The sequence below is a fragment of the Oncorhynchus masou genome, chromosome 13 (assembly GCF_036934945.1).
Source record: "Oncorhynchus masou masou isolate Uvic2021 chromosome 13, UVic_Omas_1.1, whole genome shotgun sequence".
NCBI lineage: Eukaryota > Metazoa > Chordata > Actinopteri > Salmoniformes > Salmonidae > Oncorhynchus > Oncorhynchus masou.
Genome location: NC_088224.1, coordinates 62,668,905 through 62,694,519, shown reverse-complemented (window position 1 = coordinate 62,694,519; position 25,615 = coordinate 62,668,905). Strand labels below are relative to the sequence as shown.

The window sequence follows — 25,615 nt, the reverse complement described above, 5'->3', positions numbered from 1 at the left end:
CGTGTCCTGCGTTGCATATAATCGATGCAGTGCGTACCGTTGCTCCAATGTGTACCTAACCATGAACATCAATGCCTTTCTTAAAATCAATACACAGAAGTATATATTTTTAAACCTGCATATTTAGCTAAAAGAAATTCAGGTTAGCAGGCAATATTAACCAGGTGAAATTGTGTCACTTCTCTTGCGTTCATTGCACGCAGAGTCAGTGTATATGCAACAGTTTGGGCCGCCTAATTTGCCAGAATTTTGCGTAATTATGACATAACATTGAAGGTTGTGCAATGTAATAGGAATATTTGGGCTAATGGATGCCACCCCTTAGATAAAATACGGAACGGTTCCGTATTTCACTGAAAGAATAAACGTCTTGTTTTCGAGATGATAGTTTCCGGATTCGACCATATTAATGACCTAAGGCTCGTATTTCTGTGTGTTATTATATTATAATTAAGTCTATGATTTGATAGAGCAGTCTGACTGAGCGGTGGTAGGCACCAGCTGGCTCGTAAGCTGTTGTCGTTGTGTTCCTGGTTCGAGCCCAGGTAGGAGCGAGGAGAGCGACGGAAGCTATACTGTTACACTGGCAATACTAAAGTGCCTATAAGAACATCCAATAGTCAAAGGTTAATGAAATATAAATGGTATAGAGAGAAATAGTCCTATAATTCCTATAATAAAAACAACCTAAAACGTTTTACCTGGGATTATTGAAGAAAGGAACCACCAGCTAAAAATATGTTCTCATGTTCTGAGCAAGGAACTTAAACGTTAGCTTTCTTACATGGCACATATTGCACTTTTACTTTCTTGTCCAACACTTTGTTTTTGCATTATTTAAACCAAATGGAACATGTTTCATTATTTATTTGAGGCTAAATTGAGTTTATTGATGTATTATATGAAGTTAAAATAAGTGTTCATTCAGTATTGTTGTAATTGTCATTATTACAAATACAGTGCCTTGCAAAAGTATTCGGCCCCCTTGAACTTTGCGACCTTATGCCACATTTCAGGCTTCAAACATAAAGATATAAAACTGTATTTTTTTGTGAAGGATCAACAACAAGTGGGACACAATCATGAAGTGGAACGACATTTATTGGATATTTCAAACTTTTTTAACAAATCAAAAACTGAAAAATTGGGCGTGCAAAATTATTCAGCCTCTTTACTTTCAGTGCAGCAAACTCTCTCCAGAAGTTCAGTGAGGATCTCTGAATGATCCAATGTTGACCTAAATGACTAATGATGATAAATACAATCCACCTGTGTGTAAGTCTCCGTATAAATGCACCTGCACTGTGATAGTCTCAGAGGTCCGTTAAAAGCACAGAGAGCATCATGAAGAACAAGGAACACACCAGGCAGGTCCGAGATACTATTGTGAAGACGTTTAAAGCCGGATTTGGATACAAAAAGATTTCCCAAGCTTTAAACATCCCAAGGAGCACTGTGCAAGTGATAATATTGAAATGGAAGGAGTATCAGACCACTGCAAATCTACCAAGACCTGGCCGTCCCTCTAAACGTTCAGCTCATACAAGGAGAAGACTGATCAGAGATGCAGCCAAGAGGCACATGATCACTCTGGATGAACTGCAGAGATCTACAGCGGAGGTGGGAGACTCTGTCCATAGGACAACAATCAGTCATATATTGCACAAATCTGGCTTTTATGGAAGAGTGGCAAGAAGAAAGCCATTTCTTAAAGATATCCATAAAAAGTGTTGTTTAAAGATTGCCACAAGCCACCTGGGAGACACACCAAACATGTGGAAGAAGGTGCTCTGGTCAGATGAAACCAAAATTGAACTTTTTGGCAACAATGCAAAACGTTATGTTTGGCGTAAAAGCAACACAGCTCATCACCCTGAACACACACCATCCCCACTGTCAAACATGGTGGTGGCAGCATCATGGTTTGGGCCTGCTTTTCTTCAGCAGGGACAGGGAAGATGGTTAAAATTGATGGGAAGATGGATGGAGCCAAATACAGGACCATTCTGGAAGAAAACCTGATGGAGTCTGTAAAAGACCTGAGACTGGGATGGAGATTTGTCTTCCAACAAGACAATGATCCAAAACATAAAGCAAAATCTACAATGGAATGGTTCAAAAATAAACATATCCAGGTGTTAGAATGGCCAAGTCAAAGTCCAGACCTGAATCCAATCGAGAATCTGTGGAAAGAACTGAAAACTGCTGTTCACAAATGCTCTCCATCCAACCTCACTGAGCTCGAGCTGTTTTGCAAGGAGGAATGGGAAAAAAATCCTTTTGCTGTAATCGCAGCAAAAGGTGGCGCTACAAAGTATTAACTTAAGGGGGCTGAATAATTTTGCACGCCCAATTTTTCAGTTTTTGATTTGTTAAAAAAGTTTGAAATATCCAATAAATGTCGTTCCACTTCATGATTGTGTCCCACTTGTTGTTGATTCTTCACAAAAAAATACAGTTTTATATCTTTATGTTTGAAGCCTGAAATGTGGCAAAATGTGGCAAAGTTCAAGGGGGCCGAATACTTTCGCAAGGCACTGTAAATGTAAAAAAAAAATGGCCGATTAATCGGTATCTGCTGCTTTTTTTTGGCGCCCCCAATAATCGGTATCGGTATTGGCGTTGAAAAATCATAATCGGTCGACCTCTATTTTCTATCCACATCTACTAATTATACGCATATCCTATCTTCTGGGCCTGAGTAGAAGGCAGTTTTAATTTGGACATGCTTTTCATCCAAAATTCCAAATGCTACCCCCTACCTTAGAGAAGTTAATGCAATTATCGTTTGTTGTTCCAGAATAGATGTGGAATTGGGAGGAAACAATGGGTTGTGTGTGTACGTGCATGTCTGCCTATATCTGCTTGAGATGGTGTGTATGTGTGCGTGGGCCTGTGCGTTCCTGCATGTGCTGAAGTTGGTGTGTTATGTTGAGGTCATAGGCTGTTCATTTGCAGAGCAATTCACAATGGTGGCTTTCAGATTAACAGTGTATTTTTACGGTTTCAACCTGTTTTTAGACTTTTGAGATTTGGCTGGTTAGAGCATGTGAAATATGCTTAATGTGCTTGAAATCCAATTGGCAGTTAGTCTTGTGCCATCGCTGCAACTGCCGTGCGGACTCGGGAAAGGCGAAGGTCGAGAGCCATGCGTCCTCCGAAGCACAACCCTGCCAAGCCGCACTGCTTCTTGACACACTGCTGGCTTAACCAGGAAGCCAGCCGCACCAATGTGTCAGAGGAAACACCGTACAGCTTGTGACCTGAAGTCAGCGTACATGCAACCGGCCGCCTCAAGGAGTCGCTAAAGCGCAATCAAACCCGGATCTGTAGTGATGCCTCTAGCACTGCGCTGCAGTGCCTTAGACCTCTGCGCCACTCGCTAGGCCAGAATAAAGGTTTTACATTAGGCCTGTTCTCCAAGTCTGTACTGTTGAATTAACCTCTAGGGTATGTGGGACGTTACCATCCCATCTGGCCAACATCCAGTGAGTTGCAGAGCGCCAAATTCAATTACAGAAATGCTCATTATATAAATTCAGAAAACAAAACATATTTTACATAGGTTTAAAGATTAACTTCTTGTTAAACCAACCACAGTGTCATATTTATAAAATGCTTTTCGGCGAAAGCATACCTAGCCCAGAACATAGCCCAGTTGACAAATTATTACAAACAGTAACCAGCCAAGCAGAAGCATTACAAAACGCTTTAATAGAGATCAAATTAATCCCTTACCTTTGATGATCTTCATATGGTGGCAATCAGAAGACATTAATTTACTCAATAAATGTTCCTTTTGTTCGAAGAAGTCTCTTTATATCCAAAAACCTCTGTTTTGTTAGCGCGTTTTCTTCAGTAATCCACAGGCTCAAACTCAGTCAAAACAATCCGACAAAAAAAATCAAAATTGTATCCGTAAAGTTCATAGAAACATGTCAAACAATGTTTATATTCAATCCTCAGGTTGTTGTTTTTTTGCCTAAATGATCTATAATATTTAAACCGGACAATAACGTCGTCAATATAAAAGGTAAACAAGAAATACACATGTGCCTGAAAAAACTCTGTGACATATTAGGGTCCACTCGTTCAGACTGGTCTTACTCCCTCATTTATAAGAATACAAGCCTGAAACGATTTCTAAAGACTGTCGACATCTAGTGGAAGGCATAGGAACTGCAAATGGAGACCTAAGTCAATGGATACTGTAATGGCATTGAATAGAAAACTACAAAATCCCCCCAAAAACTTCCTGAATGGATTTTTTCTCAGGTTTTCGCCTGCTATATCAGTTCTGTTATACTCACAAACACTATTTGAACAGTTTTGGAAACTTTAGAGTTTTCTATGCAAACCTACCAGTTATATGCATATCATATTTTCTGGGCCCGAGTAGCAGGCTGTTTAATTTGGGCATGCCTTTCATCCAAAATTCCGAATGCTGCCCCCTACCCTAGAGAAATTAACAATGTTATGCTAAGATGACCTTGAATTGAATGATTAAATTCTCACAGAGAAACATACCATGAAACTCTTACGCTTCCTTTCAAAGTGCATACTATCCACACAACGTCAAACACACTCAGCTTCAAGACCTCTGCGTCTGTCGCTAAGAGATTCTAGAGTCGTGTTAGTTAGGAACCAAATAGACTGAAACAGGGAGGGATAACCTAGACTCAGGGCTCATTTTCATTTTCCATTGTATGGAAACCAGTATGTAATTTTGTTATTTGAGTGAACTATCCTATTTAATGAGCACAACTCAGCCACAGTGAAAACTCCAACCTGAGGGTGTAAATGTTTGGAGGTCAGGGGTCATTCATCTTCTACTGTGTGGCTGTGAAGTCTGAGTTTAGCCTAGTCAACATCCTGCCGTGCCAGTGTGTTCTGTCTTCTCAGACAGGGGCACAGCCACAAGGGAGGAGACAGAGAGAGAGAGTGAGAGACCGTATGTTCATTTAACCTCACCTGGACAAACCTGGTCTTATGGATATCATAGAAAGCATGCTGCAGTATCATAAAAGCTACTAGGTTGTATGGTGGTGTAGACTTGGTGCTTCCATGTTCTCCTGTAGTACATTGTTTTGCATTTAAATATTGTGGTATGGATGATGGGCACAACATACTGTATAGGTTTGGAAACCTTTGTCATCTAGTCAGCTTCTAAAACGGGATCATACTTCACTTGCATCTTTCCTCAAAACTTGTCTCTGTTTTTTATTTGACATGTGGCTGTAAGAGCGGCCTTACTGTCACTCAGAGAGACATCCAGGGGAAGGGGGCTGTTGTCTCATTAATAGAGGCATCATTAGTTTTGAATGCAAACCAGTTCGACCAGGGACAACAAGTTTTCAAACATAGTCAGGGATACAGGCTGCATCCCAAATGGTATCCTATTTTACCCTATGGGACCTGATCATAAATAGTGCACTGTATAGGGAATAGGGTATCATTTGGGACATGGACACCAGTACTGGATGCTGCTGGAGGGCTAGTCTTCCATGTGGCTGTTTGAAGCTGCCGTTTTAATTAGCGCGAGCTAGTGACTAGCGGAAACCGCCGTGATTTTTCATCAGAGAGAGAGGAGAGAGATCTTCAATGTGGTTGTTTTCCCAGTGTTCGCTGCACTAAGGAGAGTGTGACGTTCTTTTTTTCCTTGGGTTATGAGTTGTGAAGAATGCCTTTGCATCAGTGAGACTCTGAATTTGTTCTTGGTAACTCGTGGCTGTCCTTGTTGCATGTCTACAGTGCAACATTTTAAGCAATACCAAAACATGTTCCAATCCAACGGCTGACAAGATGCCTACAATATGGGCATTCCCCACAGGGGTGTAGGTTGTCTTCTGGTCAGTGTATATACACTGAGTGCACAAAACATTAAGAACACTTGCTCTTTCCAGGACATAGACTGACCAATTGAAAGCTATGATCACTTATTTATGCTAAATCCACTTCAAAAAGTGTAGATGAATGGGAGGAGACAGGTTAAAGAAGGATTTTTAAACCTTGAGACATGGATTGTGTATGTGTGCCATTCAGAGGGTGAATGGGTAAGACAAAATATTTAAGTGCCTTTGAACTTGGTATGGAGTAGGTGCCAGGTGCACCGGTTTGTTTCAAGAACTGCAACGATGCTGTTTTTTTCACGCTCAACAGTTTCCTGTGTTTATCAAAAATGGTCCACCACCCAAAGAACATCCAGCCAACTTGACAAAACTGTGGGAGGCACTGCAGTCAACATGGGCCAACATCCCTGTGGAACGCTTTTGACACCTTATAGAGTCCCTGCCCTGAGTAATTGACGCTGTTCTGAGGGCAAAAGGGGGAGTGCAACTCAACATTAGGAAGGTGTTCTTAATGTTTTGTAAACTCAGTGTAATTTGACCATGCCATCAGAAAATATGTCATTGTAAACAGCTTTGCTCACTGGGAAAAGGATGCAGAAGTGCAGAACAAGGACAGGAGAGAGAGGAACAGAAAAAGGGGGAGGAAGGGAGAGAGACTGGTACAACCACAGATTCACATTGGAAAGAAGGCAAGAATGAGGAAGAGATGCGTTGATTCAAAGAATAGGCCTAGTCATTAAAGAATAGGCCTAGTCGTTAAACGTTAGGGAGAGTGGGTTTGTGGGAAAGCTACTGACTTAAAGAAAGAGGATGTTGAGAGAGTGAGGGATAGATAGAGTCCTGGTGTTTGGAGAATGCCTTAAAATCGCTGGCTAGAAATGAGTGTGCCTGAATGTCCCAACGAGGAGCATCAATCACTTTCTGCAAGACTCCATTTATCCTCACTCCAGACTCTTTATCAAATCAGTCTCATGTCAAGCAATTACCCTAACATTTTCCTGGGTTGTAATCTCCTTTGACTTTCTTAACTGTACACTTCATTTACTCATTGGATCGCTGCCAGTCAGTTAGCTAAACAAGCTAAGTACATTTTGCTAATATGAGAAGGAAAGCTAATGATGCTTAGAGAGCTCGCTGCGAGTTTGTGTTGTGCTGTCACATTTTGTCTGTCGATGAATTTAAATGGAGGTGGGAGGAAGAATGACTCAGTAAACAGTGCAGAACAACATGAAATAACCAGGAATGAGTCATGGATAAATGGAACGTGGGTGGGTTAGTTGGTGGGAGTACTGCCATCTTTGAATTGCAACCAGTTTGACTATTGAGTAGTACTGTTAACCCGGACCTTGGCTTTTCTGGGTCTGTGGGTTCAAATCCCAGGTTGGCCATAGCAGGGATGGACCTTGTTGTAGAGTATTTTACTTCTCATGAAGTAGTTTCCTGTGGAGCAGACTGTAGTGTAACTGTAAGGCTGGTTGTGGTTTAGACTTGTGACTGAGCTGATCCCTTGAGTCTCGCTTTAGCAGATAAGGAATAAGTCTTTAGCTTGGCTAGGAAATCCAGTCAGTGTTCCTCCTGTCAGCAAGCTGGATCTGCTACTACTTCAGACATGAGAACATGCAGTATGGACAGACGTGGCCAAAAGTTTTGAGAATGACACAAATATTAATTTTCACAAAGTCTGCTGCCTCAGTGTCTTTAGATATTTTTGTCAGATGTTACTATGGAATACTGAAGTATAAATACAAGCATTTCAAAAGTGTCAAAGGCTTTTATTGACAATTACATGAAGTTGATGCAAAGAGTCAATATTTGCAGTGTTGACCCTTCTTTTTCAAGACCTCTGCAATCCGCCCTGGTATGCTGTCAATTAACTTATGGGCCACATCCTGACTGATTGTCGGGACCCGGTTACGAACCTGGGTCTCCAGAGTGAGAAACAGTCACTTAACCAACTGAGCCACGAATAGTCAGCAGAACCCAGAAGATGAGGCAGACACAGCAATACTTAAGACGGTGTATTTAATAAAGTAAAAAGGAGAAGTCCTTCAATACAAAATGGCAAATCCAAAAGGTGGTAGGTATAGCACAAAAAAGCCTCAAGAGATACTCAAAAAACAAAAACAGAATTCCACAAGAGCGTCCACCGGAATCGACAAGAATACACAGAACACTAGGGCTGGGTGCTAACATACAAACACAGAGCACAGAACTGAGGGAAACTAAGGGTTTAAATACAATCAGGGGAAACGAGGCACAGGTGCAAATAATAATGGGAATCAAGGGAAAAAACATAAGGTCAAAAAGCACAATGGGGGCATCTAGTGACCAAAACCCGGAACAACCCTGGCCAAATCCTGACACTGATGGCAGCCCATTCTTGCATAATCAATGCTTGGAGTTTGTCAGAATTTGTGGGGTTTTGTTTGTCCACCCGCCTCTTGAGGATTGGCCACAGGTTCTCAAGGGGATTAAGGTCTGGGGAGTTTCCTGGCCATGGACCTAAAATATCTATGTTTTGTTCCCCGAGCCACTTAGTTATCACTTTTGCCTTATGGCAAGGTGTTCCATCATGCTGGAAAAGGCATTATTCATCACCAAACTGTTCCTGGATGGTTGGGAGAAGTTGCTCTCGGAGGATGTGTTGGTACCATTCTTTATTCATGACTGTGTTCTTAGGCAAAATTTTGAGTGATCCCACTCCCTTGGCTGAGAAGCAACCCTACACATGAATGGTCTCAGGATGCTTTACTGTTGGCATGACACAGGACTGATGGTAGCGCTCACCTTATCTTCTCCAGACAAGCTTTTTTTCCGGATGCCCCAAACAATCGGAAAGAGGATTCATCAGAGAAAATGACTTTACCCCAGTCCTCAGCAGTCCAATCCCTGTACCTTTTGCAGAATATCAGTCTGTCCCTGATGTTTTTCCTGGAGAGAAGTGGCTTCTTTGCTGCCCTTCTTGACACCAGGCCATCCTCCAAAAGTCTTTGCCTCACAGTGCATGCATATGCACTCACACCTGCCTGCTGCCATTCCCGAGCAAGCTCTGTACTGGTGGTGCCCCAATGCCGCAGCTGAATCAACTTTAGGAGATGGTCCTGGCGCTTGCTGGACTTTCTTGGGTGCCCTGAAGCCTTCTTCACAACAATTGAACCGCTCTCCTTGAAGTTCTTGATTATCCGATACATTTAGATTTCGGATGAATTAGGTGCTATCTTACTGGCAGCAATATCTTTGCCTGTGAAGCCCTTTTTGTGCAAAGCAATGATGACGACACGTGTTTCCTTGCAGGTAACCATGGTTGACAGAGGAAGAACAATGATTCCAAACACCACCCTCCTTTTGAAGCTTCCAGTCTGTTATTAAAACTCAAATAAGCATCGCAGCGTGATCCCCAGCCATGTCCTCGTCAACACTCACACCTGTGTTAACGAGAGAATCACTGACATGATGTCAGCTGGTCATTTTGTGGCAGGGCTGAAATGCAGTGGAGATGTTTTTTGGGATTCAGTTCATTTGCATGGCAAATAAGGGACTTTAATTGCAACTGATCAATTTCAACTGATCGCTCTTCATAACATTCTGGAGTATATGCAAATTTCCATCATACAAACTGTGGCAGCAGACTTTGTGAAAATTAATATTTGCGTCATTCTCAAAACTTTTGGCCACGACTGTACACTAGGTAGGACTGTGAGTCAGTGGCCTGTTGTTTATTGAGGGCACTTCTCCCATCTGACAATCCCGCAGGAAAAGAAGCCGGATGTAGAGGTCCTAACCAGGCGTGCTTGTATGTGGTCCGCTGTTGTGAGGCCGATTGGACACACTGCCAAATTCTCAAAAACAATGTTGGAGGCGGCTTATGGTGGGGAAATGAACATTACATTCTCTGACAACAGCTCTGGTGGACATTCCTGCACATTTTAGGGTGGCTTTTTATTGTCCCCAGCACAAGTCGCACCTGTGTAATGATCATACTGTTTAATCTGCTTCTTGATATGCCACACCTGTCAGGTAGATGGATTATCTTGACAAAGGATAAACATGCTCACTAACAGAGATGTAAATGAATTTGTGCACAAAGTTTGAGTGGAATAAGCTTTTTGTGCATATGGAACATTTCTTGGATTTTTTTTATTTCAGCTCATCAAACATGGGACCAGCACTTTACATGTTTGGTTTACATTTTTGTTCAGTGTAGTATTAGGCCTACATAGTGTTGTGTGGACGCTGCCATGCTGGTTGTGGAACTCGAGGAAACTCTTGGAATTCTCTGTGTCATATAATCGGTATCAAAGCACAAGACTAGCGGGTGCTAGACCATTAACAGCCATGTGTTTAATAGGTAGTGGATGTGAAGTAATATGTTATGTTGTGATTGGAACCAGTCAGTAACTTAGACCTACACGGAGCGGAAGCTGCAGGTTCAGAGTGAGACGTGTGGGCCAACTTGGAGATCCAATGAGTCACCCTCTTCTTCTTTCCTCTCGACTCCTTGGGTTCTGACTGTGCCACCAGGTTTTGGTATCGTGTGCTTTAAAGGTGCTTGGAAAACTTTAGTCCCACCTTGCCTCTGCCGTGCCTCTACCCTGGGGGAGCCAGCTAATGACATCTACAGAGACTGTTTAAGGCTCATAAATTGAGGGATTTGACCTTTTTAAAATCCCTCCGCCATTTCCTGGTTGTTAACCTCTCTGAGATATGTGGGACGGTAGCGTCCCTTCTCGACCAACAGCCAGTGAAAGTGCAGGGCGCCAAATTCAAAACAACAAAAATCTCATAATTAAAATTCCTCAAGCATAGAAATATTTTACACCATTTTAAAGATTAAATTCTTGTTAATACAGCCACAGTGTTTGATTTCAAAAATGCTTTACAGCGAAAACACCACAAACGATTGTTAGGTCATTACCTCGTCACAGAAAAACACAGCCATTTATCCAGCCAAAAACAGGAGCCACAAAAAGCACAAATAGAGATAAAATGAATCACTAACCTTTGATGATCTTCATCAGATGACACTCATAGGGCTTCATGTTACACAATACATGTATGTTTTGTTCGATAAAGTGCATATTTATATAAAAAAATCTCATTTTACATTGGCGCGTTACGTTCAGTATTTCTAAAACATGCGGTGATTGTGCAGAGAGCCACATCAATTCACAGAAATACTCATCATAAATGTTGATGAAAAAACAAGTGTTATACATGGAATTAGAGATCTACTTCTTCTTAATGCAACCGCTGTGTCAGATTTCAAAAAACCTTTACGGAAAAAGAAAACCATGCAATCTGAGTACAGCGATCAGACGTCAAAGTAGCCAAAAAGATCTGCCATATTGTGTAGTCAACATTAGTCAGAAATAGCATTATAAATATTCACTTACCTTTGATGATCTTCATCAGAATGCACTCCCAGGAATCCCAGTTCCACGATAAATGTTTGATTTGTTCGATAAAGTTCATAATTTATGTCCAAATAGCTTCTTTTGTTTGGTAAACAAATCCAATCGCGCGTTCAGGTCCAGCCGAACGTCGGACAAAAAGTTCAAAAAGTTATATTACAGCCCGTAGAAACTTGTCAAACTAAGTATAGAATCAATCTTTAGGATGTTTTTATCATAAATGTTCAATAATGTTCCAACCGGAGAATTCCTATGTCTGTAGAAAAGCAATGGAACGAGAGCTAACTCTATCGTGACCACGCCTCAGAGCCTGTGGCACTCTGCCAGACACCCTCTCTCATTCCCCTCTCATTCCCCCCTCCTTCACAGTAGAAGCCAGAAACAACTTTCTAAAGACTGTTGATATCTAGTGGAAGCCTTAGGAAGTGCAAAATTTACACTGTATATTGGAATGGCAAACAGTTGAAAAACTACAAACCTTAGATTTCCCACTTCCTGGTTGGATTTTTCTCAGGTTTTCCCCTGCCGTATGAGTTCTGTTATACTCACAGACATCATTCAACCAATTTTAGAAACTTCAGAATGCTTTCTACTCAATCCTACTAATAATATGCATATATTAGCATCTGGGACAGAGTAGCAGGCAGTTTACTCTGGGCACCTTATTCATCCAAGCTACTCAATACTGCCCCCCTGTCACCAAGAAGTTAAAACTCTAATAGTTTGCCTAATTTCAGTTTATATGACAAAATAAGATAATATAATGTAGAGAATCATTGTACCATCTTACCCGCTGTGAAATATATTTTCCCATAACCAAAAATGTTGTTTCAGCTGTTTGAAGCAGGTGTACAAAACCGAAAGTGAAAGACGCATAATATAATATTTATTTATCTAGGCAAGCTAGTTAAGAACAAATTCTTATCTACAATGACGGCCTACCCCAGCCAAACTCGGACAACGCTGGGCAAATTGTGCGCCGCCCTATGGGACTCCCAATCACGGTCAGTTGTGATACAGCCTGGAATCAAACCAGGGTCTGTTGTGACACCTCTAGCACTGAGATGCAGTGCCTTAGACCGCTGTGTCACTCGGGAGCCCCCAAAAAAACGTACGGACGGGAAGCATAGAAATAGCGCACATTGAACAGATCTAACGCTTCTTAGAGTTGCTTTCAAGTAGAAGAATAGATCTATAACTCACATTTCTATGTGGATTTGGTCAGGTCGTCCAAAAAGTTACATATTGACACTTAAGTCTGTTGTGGCCTGGGACTTGAACATAAAAACACCATAGGCACTGGGAGCTCTGCTTGTAAAACAAAAGAGGGTACTTTGTGCTTATACAAGAGGAGTAGAGGTGCTCAAACGGTGCGTCAGAATGCGAGGTACTCAAACGGTGCGTCAGAAGGCGAGGTGCTCAAACGGTGCGTCAGAAGGCGAGGTGCTCAAACGGTGCGTCAGATGGCGAGGTGCTCAAACGGTGCGTCAGAATGCGAGGTGCTCAAACGGTGTGTCAGATGGCGAGGTGCTCAAACGGTGTGTCAGATGGCGAGGTGCTCAAACGGTGCGTCAGAATGCGAGGTGCTCAAACGGTGCGTCAGAAGGCGAGGTGCTCAAACGGTGCGTCAGAAGGCGAGGTGCTCAAACGGTGCGTCAGAAGGCGAGGTGCTCAAACGGTGCGTCAGAAGGCGAGGTGCTCAAACGGTGCGTCAGATGGCGAGGTGCTCAAACGGTGCGTCAGAAGGCGAGGTGCTCAAACGGTGCGTCAGAATGCGAGGTGCTCAAACGGTGTGTCAGAATGCGAGGTGCTCAAACGGTGTGTCAGATGGCGAGGTGCTCAAACGGTGCGTCAGAATACGAGGTGCTCAAACGGTGCGTCAGAAGGCGAGGTGCTCAAACGGTGCGTCAGAAGGCGAGGTGCTCAAACGGTGCGTCAGAAGGCGAGGTGCTCAAACGGTGCGTCAGAATGCGAGGTGCTCAAACGGTGCGTCAGATGGCGAGGTGCTCAAACGGTGTGTCAGATGGCGAGGTGCTCAAACGGTGCGTCAGAATGCGAGGTGCTCAAACGGTGCGTCAGAAGGCGAGGTGCTCAAACGGTGCGTCAGAAGGCGAGGTGCTCAAACGGTGCGTCAGAATGCGAGGTGCTCAAACGGTGTGTCAGAATGCGAGGTGCTCAAACGGTGTGTCAGATGGCGAGGTGCTCAAACGGTGCGTCAGAATACGAGGTGCTCAAACGGTGCGTCAGAAGGCGAGGTGCTCAAACGGTGCGTCAGAAGGCGAGGTGCTCAAACGGTGCGTCAGAAGGCGAGGTGCTCAAACGGTGCGTCAGAATGCGAGGTGCTCAAACGGTGCGTCAGATGGCGAGGTGCTCAAACGGTGTGTCAGATGGCGAGGTGCTCAAACGGTGCGTCAGAATGCGAGGTGCTCAAACGGTGCGTCAGAAGGCGAGGTGCTCAAACGGTGCGTCAGAAGGCGAGGTGCTCAAACGGTGCGTCAGAAGGCGAGGTGCTCAAACGGTGCGTCAGAAGGCGAGGTGCTCAAACGGTGCGTCAGATGGCGAGGTGCTCAAACGGTGCGTCAGAAGGCGAGGTGCTCAAACGGTGCGTCAGAATGCGAGGTGCTCAAACGGTGTGTCAGAATGCGAGGTGCTCAAACGGTGTGTCAGATGGCGAGGTGCTCAAACGGTGCGTCAGAATACGAGGTGCTCAAACGGTGCGTCAGAAGGCGAGGTGCTCAAACGGTGCGTCAGAAGGCGAGGTGCTCAAACGGTGCGTCAGAAGGCGAGGTGCTCAAACGGTGCGTCAGAAGGCGAGGTGCTCAAACGGTGCGTCAGATGGCGAGGTGCTCCACTCTTGAAGGTCTTTAGACACTAGCTCTGCTTGTGCGAGGAAAAAAAACGTACTAGCAATTTGATGAAGTTAGCAAAAACCCGGCAACCAGTCACTGAACATAAGATCAGAAAATCACATAATGCGAAGGTTGTGTCTACGCTAATTTGACGCTGTCATGCTGATTCATGTACAGAGAAACACATGGGCATTGCAGAAACAGAAATCAGCCTAGGCTCTTTGAACCTAGACAGACAGACATGCCTACTGTGTTCAGACAGTCTGTTTGGACACAGCGATTATGTTGACTCTCTGTTAACTTTCTAACAGCATCAAAAACTAAACATGCTCACAGAGAGGTGGTGGGATTCGAGAGAGCATATAGTATGTTATCCATGTTATTCAGACCTCTGTTCAAATAGTGTTTTCTTCCAAATATTTAAGCAGCTCTGTCTGGCACAATGGAACCAATGGGATGGTACCAAAAGTGCAAACCTGCCCCGTATGGTAGGTATTTGAAAAAATAAAAATAAAATTGAACCCAAGTCTGATTCTCTATAGCCCAGGGCCATGCACTGCCAGCCAGGTCTTGTTACACGATATGAGAGAAAAGCTGCTGGATTTATGCTATGCAAACTTTAAAGCCCCATGAATGCCTGCTGTTGGTATGCTCTGTTTCTTAGTAAACTACATTCTTAGCAAACAATAATGCAGGGAACGAGAACATTTTCTGTTTTTCTCAGCTGTCGGTGTAGTCAGGACTGCATTTTCTAGACCTAATTCACTAATCAGTGAATCCAGAAAGGGAAGGCATGGTGCCATTTTCAGATGAAAGCTAGTAAGATGTGGGTGTTGTGCATTGCAAATGGAGGCTCCACTGTTGTTGTGCTTTCCCCTCATATCTGTAGTGAACATATTGTAGCCCAGGGCTTGTTCTTCTAACCCTCTGTTAAGTGAAGTTGGCTGACTCACATTACAGGTTAAGGTAATGTAGGGTTTGGTGTGTGGAACCCCAATCAGAGAACCTCACTTACCTAAATCACAGGGAATCACTGTCTGAGTGTGCATCAAAAATTCTAGAGCCTTCCACCTGAAAACTTTATATGTTTATTTAACTAGGCAAGTCAGTTAAGAACAAATTCTTATTTACAACGGCCTAGGAAGAGGGGCAGAATGACAGATTTTTACCTTGTCAGCTCTGGGATTTGATCTAGCAACCTTTTGGTTACTGGCCCAACACTCTAACCACTAGTCTACCTGCCACCCCAAGTTTCCCTAGTTAGGTTTAAAACCTAGCTGGTTTTAGACCTGGTGTCAAATCTGACTGAGTAATGTGGTACGGGTGCTATTTCCATGTGCTCAAAACATCTCCTTCGTCTGAAATTACCAAACATAACTCATCTGGAATAAAATGTGTTTTCTAATATTCTTTGTCTGTGTTTATCTGTCTGAGCACTGTATTCTACTGACTGCCTAATAAACTTTTCACAATACTTAGTCGAGCTGTACTGCGCTGGCCCGGTTACCGGAACCGTGCTGGAAAGAACAATGTAAAAAGAAAAGCCAAGTCCAAGTCAACACGGTACAGTTGGTTCGGCACAATAGAGTGAAAAGGAACTCGTGTCTCTGTAAAACCAGAGTCGCAGCGTCTGCAGCAAAGGATTCACAGCAGGGGCCAGTTGAATTTTAGACGTTAAAGGTCACCTCAGGGGTCACCTGGTGATGAGCAGCAATGGACTGCTGCAGAGGTGGGCCAGCACACCTCTTAGAATGACACCTGTGTTTGTTGAGACCCGTGAGTAGGACCTCTAGACACTGGCAATGCACTGCCAGCTGTGATACATCTTGGTGTTTCAGGGGTGCACAGGCAGTCTATATGTCTGCTCATTGGGATCAAGACACGGTCGTCAGTATAGTACCTTTAGTTAACCTACTAACTTCCTGTGACCCAGTTATAGGCAATGACACAATAACTATGAACACACCAACATCCACAAACATGTCGGTTAAGGGAGTTTTTTAGTGTTGTTTGGTAGGAGTGTGGTCTGTACTGCGTATAAGACCAGCTTGGTCTGGCCTAGCCATTGCTGGAGCTAGATCTGTCCATGATAAGACCTGGTTCCTGAGGAAAGATGCCATCACTGGGGGGAGGGTCTGGGGAGGGTTTTGTTTATCTCCACCCACCTCCAAATTGCTCATTTCCAGATTGGCATCAGTGGCAGCCACACACAGGAAATGAGATTTGGGGCGAGGAGGAGGACATATTTGCAGCTGAGGCTGGATGTAATCAGATCTTCTATGTTTCTGTCTGTCCACAGGAGAGGCAGAGGCTGGAGACCATCCTGAACCTGTGTGCTGAGTACAACAAAGGCGACGTGCCCTTGGGGGGTGAGGCAGAGGGGAGGATGGGCTTCCCTGGGGGTCTGGGACCGGGGGAGGGGGCGGCCAGGAGAACCTCTATGGACAGCTTGGCAGGGTCCAGCTCGCTGCGTCGTAGCATGGCCCAGAGACAGCAGAGGGAGAGCGACGAGGAGAACCTCAAGGAGGAGTGCAGCAGTACAGAGAGCACCCATCAGGAGGTGAGGACACCACTTCCTCCACAGGCCCTCCACAATGGAGACCGATACCAGGTCAGACGTAGGGCCGTCTATTATCACTTTCATCATTTCTACTACTTACTATGAGAACTACAGGCATGACATACTAGTACTTACTATGGGAACTACAGGCATGACATACTAGTACTTACTATGAGAACTACAGGCATGACATACCAGTACTTACTATGAGAACTACAGTCATGACATACTAGTATTACTATGAGAACTACAGGCATGACATACTAGTACTTACTATGAGAACTACAGGCATGACATACTAGTATTACTATGAGAACTACAGGCATGACATACTAGTACTTACTATGAGAACTACAGGCATGACATACTAGTACTTACTATGGGAACTACAGGCATGACATACTAGTACTTACTATGGGAACTACAGGCATGACATACTAGTACTTACTATGGGAAGTACAGGCATGACATACTAGTACTTACTATAAGAACTACAGGCATGACATACTAGTACTTACTATGAGAACTACAGGCATGACATACTAGTACCCCACCTCTTTAAGGAATACCTAGGATAGGATAAAGTAGTCCTTCTCACCCCCCCCCTTAAATGATTTAGATGCACTATTGTAAAGTGGCTGTTCCACTGGATGTCATAAGGTGAATTCACCAATTTGTAAGTCGCTCTGGATAAGAGCGTCTGCCAAATGACTTAAATGTAAATGTAAATGTACTTACTATGAGAACTACAGGCATGACATACTAGTACTTACTATGGGAACTACAGGCATGACATACTAGTACTTACTATGGGAACTACAGGCATGACATACTAGTATTACTATGGGAACTACAGGCATGACATACTAGTACTTACTATGAGAACTACAGGCATGACATACTAGTATTACTATGAGAACTACAGGCATGACATACTAGTACTTACTATGGGAACTACAGGCATGACATACTAGTACTTACTATGGGAACTACAGGCATGACATACTAGCACTTACTATGGGAACTACAGGCATGACATACTAGTACTTACTATGGGAAGTACAGGCATGACATACTAGTACTTACTATGAGAACTACAGGCATGACATACTAGTACTTACTATGGGAACTACAGGCATGACATACTAGTATTACTATGAGAACTACAGGCATGACATACTAGTACTTACTATGGGAACAACAGGCATGACATACTAGTATTACTATGAGAACTACAGGCATGCCGTTGAAATAACAACAGCATGCAAGCGCTTACTGCATGCATTTAATGTGGAAAATTGCTAGACATAGCCTGACCTTGAATTTTGACATGATTGATGGTTAAACGGACACAGGAGTAAGATCACAACATTTGTTTGCCAAGCGACAGTTTTTAACAAGGAGGCATGTGATGTAAATAGTCCCTCCCTAACCTAATGTGTGTGTCTGTGTGTGCGTGCAACCGACTGAAACCGTTAACTACTGCCAATGGGCCATGCTCTTCACACTTATGTGACAATGTGCCTGCCTCTTCTGTCTCTCTCCCCCTTCAGCATGAAGAGCAGTCTGTTTCTGGCGGCGTGGAGCGGGCAGAGCTGGGTTACCTGGAGGACGAGAGGGTCAGAGTGCTGGCCCGAGTCGACGAGCTCAAATCACGGATTACAGAGCTGGAGCAACAGCTACAGGAGTCCAAGCAGGAGGTAAGAAAGTCCATAAGTTCAATTTCCAGATAGTAAGCTACTTCCAATACTAGAAAGATATGTGTGGAAGCTGAAGGATTCTATATACTGTGTGTGTGTGTTTGTTTGTGTGTCTGTGAGTGTGTGTGCATTCACATACATTTAGTAACATAAACAAGCAGAAAGTGATTGAATGAGCACTGGGTGGTGTCAAGTCACATGCACCGCTAGGTCTGCTGTCTGTTAGGGAGCTCTGTGATTGGAGCAGGGGGCCAGGGGGGCTCATGTGTGACGGGTGTGTCCCGTTCCCAGGCGGAGATGGAGCGGGCCCTGCTACAGGGGGAGAGGCAGGCGGAACTGGACCAGATGGAGGCAGAGACGGAGATCATCAGACAGCTGCAACACAAGCGCAAGGAGCTGGAGAACACCATCCAGAGGGAGAAAGACAAGGTCGGACCCTGGGGGAAAACACACACGCAGTCTAATCTCCTGTACACAGTAACCAGTCTTACCACCTGCAGATGACTTTTAGCTCCATTTATGAACCTGTCATTCCAACATTACTGTGTTGTATTTTAATGGAGAAAACCAACAGAAAGACGGTGGGTATGCAGACAGGGAGGTGAGATTTGTGAGATCTGAACATTGTGTTTAAACACCACAGACACAACCCATCCCACCTTTCCCTCCATTGGACTGTCTGTTATAGTTCCTGTTCAGGTGGATGTAACGTTACAGAACGTTCACGTAGAAATGTATCCTGTAGAACAATATATACCATTTTCTGACGGATAGAAAAGAGGATTCATGGCAGTTCTATTCGTGATGTTTCTGCAGCGTTCCGAACGTTTCACATCACTGACTGTACATCTTCTAAGCCTCAAAGGGACTGAACAGCCTTTTCTGGTATCTTGACATTCCTTAAAGGCATTGCCAAATCCTGGATGGCTTCCCAAGACCGTATCTAGTTGGTTTTGCCATCCCAAGGTAAATTCACCCAGCCGTAGCAGTCGCTCTTCAACCTCCCCCAGCGAGGAATGCTCCATCCTTCCATCTGTTGTATGCATTGGTGTTTTACCTTAGAAGAGCTTTGAACGATGGCTCTTAGACTTAAGTATGGGTGTTTTTTTTCTTTATTTTGGTTCTTCATTTTCCTTGGTGGTTTCTCTGTCTCTCTCCTCAGGGATTTTTCTTCTTCTGCAGCTCGGCTCCACTAACCATCCTCCATTAACCTCTAATCCTCTCACTGCTTCACTCAGCAATTTCCTCTCCTCCTTTCCTCCACTGTCAGCCTGAAATCCATGTATGTCATTATCACTTGTCTTTAACGTGTCCCAAATGGCTCCCTATTCCCTATACAGTGTACTATTTTTGACCAGGCTATGGGCTATGAAGGGAATAGGGTGCCATTTGGGACGTAGGTGTGAATTGATCTTTTAGGTTTCTACTTCGCTGAAGCTTTCGGGACAGGATGCTAGTGGGTATGAGTGGCTGGCCACTAAAAGTATATCTGTGGGAGTCCTTTTAGGACTATTGTGTAGGCTACATTGCCCACCAAATACAGTAGTTCATAACATTACAGAGGGCCTCTATCTGAAGGCTTTACACAACTGTATGTTGTTTTCACCTAGTCATGTCACTCCACTGATGTAGGCTTTATGTAGACACACTTAAACTGAGAATCTGAAAGGGGTCATTTTCTTGTCTTTCCTTCTTAAGGCTTTAAAAAAAATCTTGTTATTTGTATATTCCTGACAATTTCGGAGAGTCTCTCTCTCGCTCTCACTTCCTGTGTTCAAGTTAGAACCTTGAGAACCTGTCGGTCTGTCTCAGCTAAAACTACAAATCAAAACAAAAGCTTAAACTAGAAAAACTACCTGTATTGTATTGTCCTCTTCTCTACTGTTATTGCCATTGGTCACAGACAGAGGTGGAGCCAGAGCAGGGTGACAGTTAGGCAGATTGGAGAAAAGGAGTGCCACTCAAACTCCAAAGCACCGCCCACACCCCTCTCCCACCATGTGACTTTAGATAATGCAGTAATGCTAAAAAGGTTATTGGTCTACAGAACGTTTCCCTCTCTCTCGTGCATGGTTTACTCTACTCTACTGGTTGTACAGTGGTGGCCCTCTAGAGGTAGTTTACCAGGCGCTTTCACTACAATCAGACCCAGGCTCTAACTCTCTCTCTCCTTATTCCACACATCCTCTCCTCTTCTTCAAAACATATTGGAGGAAAATATCCAGGGTTTTCCCCTTTGACCTTTCATTGCGTTTCGAAGGAGACGAGCCGACGCGGGGAATTGAGGAGGGCCTATTGCGAAAGAGCTCCATACTGTACCAGGGAAAGCTTTTATTCCCTCCGGGGGTTTTGATATCACAGCCTGGGTGCCAGTAGGGCAGTAGTGCAGAGCACGTTACCCATGCTTACACCGCCTGCACTCACATGCTGCAATAACAACAAAGATCTGTTGTTATTGATCGTTCCATAAGCTTTTAACCAGATGCCCAGAGGATACCCAACCCTGCTACCCTTGACCTTCTGTAATTCATGCTTTAGCAGTGGGCCTTACTATGATCTACTGTTTTGTCTAATTTGGTATGAGCGAAACCCACAAAGTGCCTGGAAAATAACGGATTGATATTTTCTGCTGTTTTATAATACAACTGTTTTAAAAACATTTCAAACACAATGGTAGTCAACCATGATAACTAAAGCAACACACTAATTAGTAACGATATGCTGCTCATGGTTCATTTTGGGAAGCCCGAAGAAGCATGAATGTGACTTCTGATCATTCTAGCATGCCTACTCATCCGGTTTAAAACTAACTGGACTGACCTAAAGTATTAATAACAAAGTCACATGAAAATCTGGATAGGCCAATTATTATTTTTATTATTATTATTAAAATTCAAGCCACATGATAAAGAGAGGCACCACTCAAAGTAGAGCACTGTGACGTGAAAAAACAACCACAGCTTAGCCAAAACAGAAACTATTTCATGTTTGATCAAATAGCAAAATCTCCCGTTCCATCGCAGACCAGTGTTATCATGAGCATCGAACCCTGCAGCTTGGAAATGTCTGGGAACAAGAAGTCTGTTCAGACCTGTTTGAGGCCTGGGTCGTGTTCATTAGGCACCAAAAGGGGAAAAAACTGACTTAAACAAGGAGAATGTACCTGGACTTGTCCAATAAGAAACGGACATTTTTGCTTTCCATTGCAATTTTTTTTTATGTTTTCAGTGTTGTGCCCTGCAGTCCAGCACTTTTAAAGTTAGTCACTGGGGAGTGAATTCACAGTATTATAAACTCCACAGATGCCCCATGTCCCTCGTCCTCTGGCTTATCCACTGTTGTGACCTCTAACATCGGAAGCTTTTTGCATGGCGTGGATTTGAGCAAGTGTTTTTTTTTTTTTTTGCTTTCTCTCTCTGTTGTCCGTCCACCCCCCCCCCCTTCCTCTCCTCCCTCCCACCCGGACGGTGTGTTCTCTTTCTAGGAGAGAGCAAATGTTGACGCAGAGCGCCGAGCCCTGGCGAGCCTCCAGGAGGGCTACAGTGAGCTGAAGAACCAGCTTCATAACTGCCCCGAGTCACTGAGGGAGCAGTTACACGAACAGCTCAAAAGGGTCAGTCGTCAATCTACCACCAAGACCATCACCCCCAACCACCCCTGAGACCCAGAGACAGGCAGTGTCCCCCCAGCCCTTGTACCCCTCCACACACCCACCCATTTCCTCCACCCTCGTCTCTGAGCTACACCAATCCAACATTTTGAAGGGAAATTCCAGCAGAGCCACATCACAGTTAGCGTATACTTAACTACAGATTATTGAAGTACCCAGTAAGAGAATAGCATTTTCAGGAAAAGCTGAAGTGGTGTACTGACGAATTTACAAGTGTAATGTCTACTGATCTCCTGGATAAAGTAGAAGGCTGCACTTGACGGCCAAAGAAACGGAATTGGAATTCAAATTCTATGATAAACACTGAAAATGTTCGTAACATCCAAGAAGATGGCATACAGATCTAGGGTAGGTTTCCTGGACACAGATTAATCCTAGACCTGGACTAGAAAGTATGCTCAATGTAGATTCTACATGGACTAGAATAGGCTTAATCTGTGTCTGGGAAACCTGCCTGTAATGTTTATGCCAGATGCCGGTCGGTGATTTCTGCATAGTATGCAAAACACTATCTTGGTATCTTAAGACCTGGTGCATACCTCTTCAGATACTGTTACTGGGACCTTTACCCCTTTAGCCGGGACCTGTTGCACTCTGCACGTATGAAAACCCTGTCTTATGCCCTTCGCCTATGTGCTAATGCCACAAGCTGCTGGAATTTCCCCTCTCCTCTCTCCGCCACAACGATGTGCTATGCCTCTGAGCAATCAGAAGGAGTGTCAATATGGCTCCCGATGACTTTGGGGCGAGGTGCTGCATTGTGGTGATTTCTGGGCCGTATGTGCGTTGCTGGCGTTTCACACAGAGGTGTGTGTGTTGTCTGTCTGGTTGATACAGTCTCTGCATCTGGAAGCATCCCTCCCTCTCTTCTTGATTAGTGATGGCTTATTACCCCTTAATAACTGCTTACTAATCTATTAATGTAGACACTTTCCACTCCCTGTCCTACTCTCTTTTCATGTCTTTCCTCTAAATGGAAATGGGTTTGTTTTGTGTCTGAATAATGTTTTATATCGTCAGCTCTCTAAAAAGTCAGTCCATAGAAAATGTATTTTACATTTTGTCAGGCAGTGCAACTGTTTATCAGCCAATTACATTTTGCATGTTAGCGCTATTCACTTTGCTGTCCTATCCACGTAAAGTAGCATGACATATTGGCTAATTGACTTGACATAAGAACAATTGCTATACAATTTCCCTTCGTTACAGGACAAAAAGCAGATATAATACATTTTGTATACTTCTACATTTGCAAATGCCGCCTTGTACGTCTCATTGGGTCATGTTCATTAGGCACCGAATGGAGGAAAATTAACTGAAATGGGAGGGGGTCCACCTGGACAAAAATAAACAAAACACTTTCCGTTGCGTACACTGATGAACACGACCCTGATTTGCTGTAGACATTCTTCAGAAGTGTGACAGAGGCTCTTGAGTGGCCTACTCTCCAAACACAGAGGGCCTGAAGATGTCAGGGTTGACATGAGCCTTCACTCGTCAATGTCAGTAACGCTCCGATGAACTGACAGCAAGGGCAGGCCCTTGTCTTTCCCCCTGCAAAGTCCTCACATCTCTGTGTGGGTTTCTTCGGTTTATGGTAAATGATCAAGGCATTCAGTTGGGTTTTCACATGCAAATCAGCTATAAAATTCAGTATAGAAGATAGTACTGTATAAGTACTTTAGTATTACTACAGTAAAAGCACAGTATTACCTTTTGTAACATATAGAAAGATAGTTCAGAAGAGAAGACTGCTTGTCACCATTCAATCAACCTACTGGGCTATAAAATCTTTCAACCAATTAGATTTGCAATGAGGCAGTTTTCTCCAGATATGCATGTAATATTGATTGTTGTTGCTGCTGTATACCACAACATTTTCATAATGTTATGGTGCTTCTCCATTGTTGGCATAGTTAGGAACCTAGGATACAATGAAGAGAGAGTCTAATGGCAAAGTTAACCCAAATAACATAATATTCAAATCTATCAAAGCATGATCAACGTAGTCATCGTGTTAAACAGAACTCCACCAATCGTTAGATAGAACCTCCATGCAGTTTACTCTGGACTTGAAGCACATTAATTCCGTGGCCTATCACCCCTGGTTGTGCTGGCTTGGCTTGGGCCTTGACCGCCGTGGCTGAGAAGCATGGTCATTGGAGAGTGTCAAGGGGGCGGAGGGGGTTGGCCTGACCCTGTGGTGACCTTGTGGGATGTGGTGGGGCTGTCTGTCTCTTGGGGTTGGTAGTTGTTGGTACTTTAGAAACCTTTTCACACTATTGTGCCAACCCACACCAGACTCTGCTGGCTCAGGTATTTTCTAAACACATTGTGCTTTCTATGATGAATGCGTGAACAGGCAGGCCAAATACAGCTCGGCTCGGCTCAGCAGTGTGAAAACTGTATATTATAGGAGGCTGAGGCCTGGTGTGGTTGTGACCCATTGTGATGGGCTCTGTGTGGGGTTCAACAGGAGGGCGAGACACTGGAGTCGGAGACAAAACAGTTTGAGGACCTGGAGTTCCAGCAGCTGGAGAGGGAAAGCAGCCTGGAGGAGGAGAGGGAGACCATCAGCCAGCAGCTGTTGCAGGAGAGGGCCGAGTACCACACCAGCATGGCCAAGAGGAAGGTAATGGACTGGTCCACAATGGCTGCTCCTATCAATTCTGGCAACCCTTCATCATATCTGGAGCTGTGAATATGAATGTCCGTCAGAGAAACTAGCTCATTTCTGATGATGGCCAAATGCCTTTACAGGTTGAGTGTAAATAGTATGATCATTCACATCAAGAATGGTGTTGGTGGGGATACCTGACAAAGACATGATACATGATCACTCTGTTGTTTTGAGTGTAGTGTACACTCCCATTCAAACGTTTGGGCTCACTTAGAAATATCCTTGTTTTCCAAGAAAACATACATGAAATGAGTTGCAAAATGAATAGGAAATATAGCCAAGACATTGACAACTTATAAAGTTTTTGTTGTTGTCAAAGAATCCTCCATTTGCAGATCTTTGGCATTCTAGTTGTCAATTTGTTGAGGTAATCTGAAGAGATTTCACCCCATGCTTCCTGAAGCACCTCCCACAAGTTGGATTGGCTTGATGGGCACTTCTTACGTACCATACGGTCAAGCTGCTCCCACAACAGCTCAATAGGGTTGAGATCCGGTGACTGTGCTGGCCACTCCATTATAGACAGAATACCAGCTGACTGCTTCTTCCCTAAAAAGTTATTGTATAGTTTGGAGCTGTGCTTTGGGTCATTGTCTTGTTGTAGGAGGAAATTGGCTCCAATTAAACGCCGTCCACAGGGTATGGCATGGAATTGCAAAATGGAGTGATAGCCTTCCTTCTTCAAAATCCCTTTTACCCTGTACAAATCTCCCACTTCACCACCACCAAAGCACCCCCAGACCATCACATTGCCACCACCATGCTTGACAGATGGCGTCAAGCACTCCTCCAGCATCTTTTCATTTTTTTCTGCGTCTCACGAATGTTCTTCTTTGTGATCCGAACACCTCAAACTTGGATTTGTCTTTTTTCCAATCTTCCTCTGTTCAGTGTCT

At 43.9% G+C, this 25,615-nt stretch overlaps 1 protein-coding gene across 12 annotated transcripts in view; it reads left to right on the top strand.

The window, feature by feature from the left end:
• LOC135552802 (pleckstrin homology-like domain family B member 1) overlaps positions 1 to 25,615 on the top strand; it is a 107,087-nt gene that overhangs the window by 63,550 nt on the left and 17,922 nt on the right. For 6 of the 12 annotated variants that reach the window (XM_064984655.1, XM_064984654.1, XM_064984657.1 and 3 more), the window contains 6 exons: positions 16,409 to 16,720; positions 18,223 to 18,369; positions 18,661 to 18,798; positions 19,276 to 19,335; positions 21,854 to 21,982; positions 24,516 to 24,671. In XM_064984655.1, coding sequence (XP_064840727.1) covers positions 16,409 to 16,720; positions 18,223 to 18,369; positions 18,661 to 18,798; positions 19,276 to 19,335; positions 21,854 to 21,982; positions 24,516 to 24,671 — 942 coding nt within the window. The remainder of the gene's footprint in view (positions 1 to 16,408; positions 16,721 to 18,222; positions 18,370 to 18,660; positions 18,799 to 19,275; positions 19,336 to 21,853; positions 21,983 to 24,515; positions 24,672 to 25,615) is intronic. The other 6 variants (XM_064984653.1, XM_064984658.1, XM_064984656.1 and 3 more) reach the window with 6 other exon arrangements.